Source organism: Balaenoptera ricei, chromosome 1 (genome assembly GCF_028023285.1).
Source record: "Balaenoptera ricei isolate mBalRic1 chromosome 1, mBalRic1.hap2, whole genome shotgun sequence".
Classification (NCBI taxonomy): domain Eukaryota; kingdom Metazoa; phylum Chordata; class Mammalia; order Artiodactyla; family Balaenopteridae; genus Balaenoptera; species Balaenoptera ricei.
The window spans coordinates 139,405,261-139,412,955 of NC_082639.1; the positions used below are offsets into that span (position 1 = coordinate 139,405,261).

At 39.2% G+C, this 7,695-nt stretch overlaps 1 protein-coding gene across 1 annotated transcript; it reads left to right on the top strand.

Moving 5' to 3' along the window:
* The first annotated feature begins 659 nt into the window (after positions 1 to 659).
* On the top strand, positions 660 to 2,545 carry LOC132352917 (suppressor of cytokine signaling 5-like). Its single transcript, XM_059903697.1, is given in 3 exon segments — positions 660 to 1,017; positions 1,019 to 1,748; positions 1,751 to 2,545. Coding segments are annotated over 3 exon segments (1,650 nt in total). The 5' UTR covers positions 660 to 774; the 3' UTR covers positions 2,428 to 2,545.
* The last annotated feature ends 5,150 nt before the right edge of the window (positions 2,546 to 7,695 follow it).

A 7,695-nucleotide genomic window follows, 5' to 3' on the forward strand; every position in this document is an offset into this window, starting at 1 on the left:
CCATTTTGTGGGATGTGAAGAAGGGGCAAAAGATGAAGCAAGATGAACTATGAGTTAATAATTTTTGAATTTAGGTGGTGGGTAAATAGAAGATGGTTATACTCTTCTCTCTATTTTTTATTTTTAATTTTGCATGAAAAATTTAAAAAAAATGATTATGTGCAGGTTATTTCAGTATTGAAAGAGTGGTTTCAAAAAAAATCTGAGAAATGGGGCTTCCCTGGTGGCGCAGTGGTTGAGAATCTGCCTATTAATGCAGGGGACACGGGTTCGAGCCCTGGTCTGGGAAGATCCCACATGCCACGGAGCAACTGGGCCCGTGAGCCACAACTACTGAGCCTGCGTGTCTGGAGCCTGTGCTCTGCAACAAGAGAGGCCGCGATAGTGAGAGGCCTGCGCACCGCGATGAAGAGTGGCCCCCGCTTGCCGCAACTAGAGAAAGCCCTCGCACAGAAACGAAGACCCAACACAGCCAAAATAATAATAATAATAATAATATTCCGGTGGGGGTTGGGAGTTGGGAGTTGGGGGTTGGGGGGAGGGGGGAGGGGGGAGGGGAAAAAGGTGAAGAGGGGGAGGTGGCCGGGGAAAGGGGTCGGGGCTTGGCGGGGGCATCCGGCGGAGCTGGGGGTCCCCGGACTCCGTCCGGAGGAAGCCAGACTGCGCCCGCTCGGGCAGTCGGAGGGAACGGGACGGGACCGGCGGGCGGGCGGGCTCGCCCTCTCGGTGACTGCGCCGTCCGGGCCCGTCCTGCCTGGCCGCAGGTGCCCCTGGATGAGGCCGCCCGGCGCGCCCCGACCGGTCTTACAATCAATGGATAAAGTGGGGAAAATGTGGAATAACTTCAAATACAGGTGTCAGAATCTCTTCAGTCATGAGGGAGGAAGCCGTAGTGAAAATGTGGATATGAACTCCAACAGATGTTTGTCTGTCAGAGACAAAAACATCTGTATAGGAGACTCAGCTCCTCAGCAACAAAGCAGTCCCTTAAGAGAAAATGTTGCCTTACAACTGGGGTTATTTAAGCCCTTCAAAGAATTCTTCGAGGAGAAACCAAAACTGTGCCACTGAAATTCCTCAGATTGTTGAAATAAGCATTGAAAAGGATAATGACTCATGTGTCACCCCAGGAACAAGACTTGCAAGAAGAGATTCCTACTCTCGACATGCTCCTTGGGGTGAGAAGAAGAAACATTCCTGTTCTACAAAGACACAGAGTTCACTGGATACTGATAAAAACTTTGGTAGAACTCGAAGTGGACTTCAAATGAGAGAGAGGCGATACGGTGTAAGCTCTATGCACGACATGGACAGCGTTTCCAGCAGAGCCGTAGGAAGTCGCTCTCTGAGACAGAGGTTGCAGGATACTGTGGGCTTGTGTTTTCCCATGAGAACTTACAACAAGCAGTCAAAGCCCCTCTTTTCTAATACAAGAAAAATACACCTTTCTGAATTAATGCTTGAGAAATGCCCTTTTCCTGCTGGCTCGGATTTGGCCCAAAAATGGCATTTGATTAAATAGCATACAGCCCCTGTGAGCCCACATTCAACATTTTTTGATACATTTGATCCATCCTTGGTTTCTACAGAAGATGAAGAAGATAGGCTTCGAGAAAGAAGGCGGCTTAGTATTGAAGAAGGGGTTGATCCCCCTCCCAACGCACAAATACATACGTTTGAAGCCACTGCACAGGTTAACCCGTTATATAAACTGGGACCAAAGTTAGCTCCTGGAATGACTGAAATAAATGCGAAAATTCTGCAATTCCACAAGCTAACTGTGACTCTGAAGAGGACACAACCACGCTATGTTTGCAGTCACGGAGGCAGAAGCAACGTCAGGTATCTGAAGACAGCCATGCCCACGTTAGCAGACAGGGAGCTTGGAAAGTCCATACACAGATTGATTACATACACTGCCTTGTGCCGGATTTGCTTCAGATCACAGGTAATCCCTGTTACTGGGGAGTGATGGACCGTTACGAAGCAGAAGCCCTTCTGGAAGGGAAACCTGAAGGTACATTTTTGCTCAGGGACTCTGCGCAGGAGGACTACCTCTTCTCTGTGAGCTTCCATCGCTACAACAGATCCCTGCATGCCCGAATCGAACAGTGGAATCACAACTTTAGTTTTGATGCTCACGACCCGTGTGTGTTTCACTCCTCCACTGTAACAGGACTTTTGGAACATTACAAAGACCCCAGTTCTTGCATGTTTTTTGAACCATTGCTTACGATATCACTAAATAGGACTTTCCCTTTTAGCCTGCAGTACATCTGCCGTGCAGTCATCTGCAGATGCACTACGTATGATGGAATTGATGGGCTCCCTTTACCGTCAATGTTACAGGATTTTTTAAAAGAGTATCATTATAAACAAAAAGTTAGAGTTCGCTGGCTAGAACGAGAACCAGTCAAGGCAAAGTAAACCCTCCTGTCCCCAAAGGGCATTAACTAGATCTGCTTTTATGTGCGTCGGGCAGTACACCTCTAGCAAGCACACATATCAGTGTTAGGTTTTTTTCAGTACAGTATGTAAGCTTAGTGTTAGTATTTGTCAGGTGCAATCTGCTGTTACTTACTCAGATAAACGTGGTGTCTATTGAGACAACAGAGGATACAGCTACAGGTGTTCAGTAAGGCTACAAAAACATTCTGCCGATTTAGCTGACAGTTTGGTTTTTAATGGCTGTAGTAACTGAGTGAAGCAACTCTGGGGCATTTGATATGAAGAATTCTATTTCTTACTGAAGAACAAATTATTAATATTGGATGAATATTTCAACAGCGTGACTAATGTTTGAAATTATTATTTTTTCTAAGAATTTTTCTATAACCTCCCAAAAGTAGTGATGTTTATAGTTACTATAAATTAAGCTTTGGAAGTCCAAAAAATAAAGACTGCCTTCCTTTTAGAAAAAAAATGCAATTTCTGGCCACAAGGGCATAGTGCAGTTCACTTAAGTGTTGATATAGTTTATAGTCAGTCTCCTTTTCTCTTCTGCAAAAGGTACTGTTAAGTAAACCAGGTTTTCTAAGTAGTAGTTCTTAAAATTTCAGACTTATGAAAAGTTGGTAGTAGAATTTTATTTAAGGCCTTAGGTATTCATTTTTTAATGAGTGCTTTAACATAACACATTGGGAATAGCTGCTGCAAAGTAGGCCTGGCGTGTGATTTTTTTAAGTTGATATGTGCAGTCAAATCGCTGATTCATTAAAGGTGGATCTTTTTCTATGCCCGTGATGAGTTTGTGAACTGTGAAGAAAATGAGACTAAAAGATACCCAAACAAGTCAGATAATACTACAGTGATTGCTGATTGTTGAGATTATTGTTAAACTGTAATTCATAATTTGGATGGCAGTATTTATCTCTTTGTTGTAAAGTCTCATAGCTGAATTGCTTAAGTACAAGTTATAGAATTTCAGTGCACTTAATTTTTAATGGAAAATCTTAAACCTAAATTGCTGATTTAAAAGGTACTGTACAACCATTTTATCTGTAAATAACTTTACTTAGCACCTTTTTGTCACTTAGAATAGTATGCAATACTACTTGAGTGAGCTATTTTGGAAGTAATACCAAGTTCTAGTGTTTGCTTCTTAGTATTGGACTGAATTTACAGTTCCATCCTGGACATTTTGCACTAAAGTAGTCGAATCCATTCTTCTGTCTTTTTGTTAACGTGCTCTGTACCACTGGTGAGTGCTCCTTAGTTTCCTTACCTGCTGCTACAGAAAGTTCTTTTACATCCCAATGGCTACCGCCAAGGCCACAAAAAAGAAAAGCTATATTTGTATGCAACACTAACCCTTTGACTGCTAATGTATGTTTCCGCTTGCTGTGCCTTGTTACGGCTGCTTTTTTGTGCTAATAAAGTACATTTGGTGCTCTCCTTGTAAAAAAATAATAATAATAAATTAATTAATTAAAAAAATATATAGTCAGCCCCTCTCTCTTTAAAAAATAAAAAATCAGAGAAATGTATATAATCCGAGAAATGTAATGCATAGAAATATCATATCACCATGTCATGCACCAGGAATGAACATAGGTTGTAGGTCAATTATATTTCAAAAACAAACAAGCAAACAAACTCATAGTAAAAAAGATCAGATTTGTGGTTACCAGAGTCAGGGAGGAGGACTGGATAAAGGCAGTCAAAAGGTACAAACTTCCAGTTAGAAAAATAAGTACTAGGGATGTAATGTACAACATGACAAATATAATTAACACTGTTGTATGTTATATAAGAAAGTTAAGAGAGTAAATGCTAAGAGTTCTCTTCACAAGAAAAAACAATTTTTTCCTTTTCTTTATTTTGTATCTACATTAGATGATAATGTTCCCTAACCTTGTTGTGGTAATCATTTCATGATATATGTAAGTCAAATCGTTATACATACACCTTAAACTTACACAGCGCTGTATGTCAATTAAGTCTTGATAAAACTGGAAAGAAAAAAGTCATAGAAATCTATATATGTAATTCACAACATAATAGAATTAAAAATAAAAATATGATTCTTTCAATTGATGCAGAAATAGTATTTGACCTCCATTTATGATGACATATTTTTTAAAATATTCTTATCAAAGTAGGAAACCAGTCAACTTTTTTAACTTTTTAAGGGTAATATCACAAGAACCTATAACAACATTATATTTAATGGAGAATTTTAGGTATTTTCCCTATAAAACTGGGAGCAAGAAAAGGAAGTCACCATTAGCAATACAATTTTTAACACAGTACTAGAAGTCCTAGCCAACACAATAAGGAAAGAAATGAGGACATAAGAGAAATAAGATATTCTGAAAAAGAAACAAAAACTGTCATTATTTGCAGACAGATGTAAAAGAGAATTCAGCAAGTTTAGAGGGTTCAAGATCAATAATAAAAATCTACAGGATTTTAATATCATAAAGATGTCAGTTCTCCCCCACATTAATCTATAAATTCAATAAAATCTCATTCAAAATATCAGCTGGAATTTTGAGAAACTCTATAAACATTTGAGATCGTATATGAAAAATTAAAGACCCACAAATATTTAAGACAACCCTGAAAAAAAGAAGTTTAAATGATAGAAGCAGAGAGTTACTCTATCAGATATTTAAAATAGTCCTAACGCCATAGCAATAAAAACAAGGTGATATTGGCACAAGAACCAAATATGGACAATGGAACAGCATTGCTACATTGAGAACAATGGTAGTTGAGAGAGAGAGCCATGTATGTATGAGAACTTAATGCATGATAAAGATGGCAGCACGAATGAAAATGGAAAGAATGCTGTTTACTGAGTAACGCTGGGGCAAGTAGCTCAGCACATAGAGAAAACTAAAACTGGATCTCTACTTAATATCTCATTCAAAGCTGGAAAGCGGATGGATTAAAGATTTCAATGTAAACAGTATATTTATAGAAGTTAAGCAGAAAAAAACTGTAGGAGAATATCTATGTAGCCTGAGTGTGAAGGATTTCTTAAACAAAACTTCCAAAGCACAAATTATGACCAAAAAAAAAGTTTTCCATGAAAATTAAATATTTTTCTCTTCAACAAAGGGTATCACAAAGTTAATAAAGAGATAATAAATTAGGAGAATATGTTTCCAACATCTCAACCCCTCCCAAAAAAATTCTATCTGAAATATGTAAGGAACTTCTGCAAGTCAACATTAAAATACACACACACGCACACACGCACACACACACACACACACAGATCAATTTGCAAATGGGCAAAGGATAGGAACACACAATTCACAGGGAGGAAACCTAAATGACCATCAAATATATGAAGCCATGCTCAAAATCAGTAGTAATCAGAAAACTGTAAATTAGAGCAACAACAAGATGTCATTTTATAACAATTAAAGTAGCAAGGATTAGAAAGCTGGTTAATGCCAGTGTTAGTGAAGGTGTGGGATCATAAGAACACTTGATCTCTGTGCAAGGGTATTCAGTAAAGCATGGCTTGAGATGGTAAGCAGTTAGAGATCATCTAAGTGCCCATCAATGGGAGAGTGGATAGGCAAACTGTGGTATGATATTTATTAAGGGGCTAATATTATTAGTATGATATTCTTTGCCTAAATGAATGTATTTCATGCAATAAGTTAGAAGCAGTACTGTTTATATACATATAATAACATGGATGGATCTGAAAACAGTTCTGCTACATATATAACATAATACAATTTATGTAAATTTAAAATACATGTGTACAAAACAATAATTTACATTTTAAGATAATACATCCAAGCAAAAAGATGCACATTAGATAGAATGGTTGCCTGTGGGCACAGAGAAGGAAATAGCGTAGGAGGAAATGAATGAATGAATAAACTTATGTGGACCGGTAGCAACCTACCATGAATGGAGAGATATGATTAACTTAACACTGATCAACAAAATTTGTAAATAAATAAGGATTCATAAGTACCTGTGTCAGATGGCATTCTTAAGGTAGATAAACAGTGAAGAGATAAGGCAGGGCAGTTAAGCATACAAGGCAAAATCAACAACATGTGGCAAAAAATGAAAGGTTGAAAAACTCTTGCTTTGATTAATGGTTCACACACTTGTCTGGTCTCTGGAACACTTTCTTCATTAAGGCTAGAGACCTTGACAAGCACCAGCCTCACCCACTTCTGCTTATTCTCATTGCTCTAAATCCTTTCTGAGAGCCTGGGAAGATGGGCACAACTTTTTCTGAGAGGCTGATGAAGACTACACAAGCAAATGGTGATTCATACCAGTAACATTATAAAGATCTGCCATGATCCCAAAATATTTCTCACCTCAATCCCAAATTACAAAATAAAGTTTTGAAATCCTAAAGTCTGAAGAGGAAGCAAAAAAAAGGTAAAAGCTTTAATAGTGAAATTTGTGACACCAATGGCTATTGCAATATTAAAAGAGTCTTATCCCTAGGTTTGGAGTCCAACTTTCCCAAGACTCTTATTTCTCTTTCCCCTTCCCCTCTGCCATGCCCTGACACATTCAGAAAACTAGGCAGGAAGCAAAACTTTTGTAACTTGTTTTTGCCTAAGAAGAGCTTCTCGTGGACCTATGCATTGCCAGGGTTTTATAGCACTTGAAGAGCTATCATCTCCACTGCTATGATGGCTGAGATCCTGGCATTGACATTTTCTCCCAACTATCTCCTCCCCGTTAAGGAAGCCCTTCAACTCCTGCTGTTCCCATTGCTGATCCAGTCTTGAGTATGTATCACTCTGCTCTGTTTCCCACAAGCCTAACCTATGTAGATTACCTGAGTCCCCTTGTCCTGTGGCTTCCAGTTGAGTTTGGCCAATCAGGAGCAATGGCAGAAGGCTAGAGTGAGGGAGGAATTTCCCTAGTTCCCCTCCTGAAGGGTTGCCGTAGGCTGGCTGTGTTTCCGGAAATCTTAACTATAGTCAAACGACGCCCTCCAGAAACGTTGTTTGTCCCAAAGCTCAAGGAACCACTTGGTCTCCCCACTCTTTCAGATAGAGGGGTGAAAGTGGAGCCCTACTGTTACTAGTTCCAGGGTAGTACACTGTCACTTATGGTTTTCCTACAGCCATACCTTTAAAAATGGTTCCTTTAATAAAAATCGCCTAAAATTATTCTAATGTAATCATGCCATCTATGCCCTACTACAACCAACCTGTTCCAAAAGGCCTAAAAATAAGTTCACCTGGGCTTCCC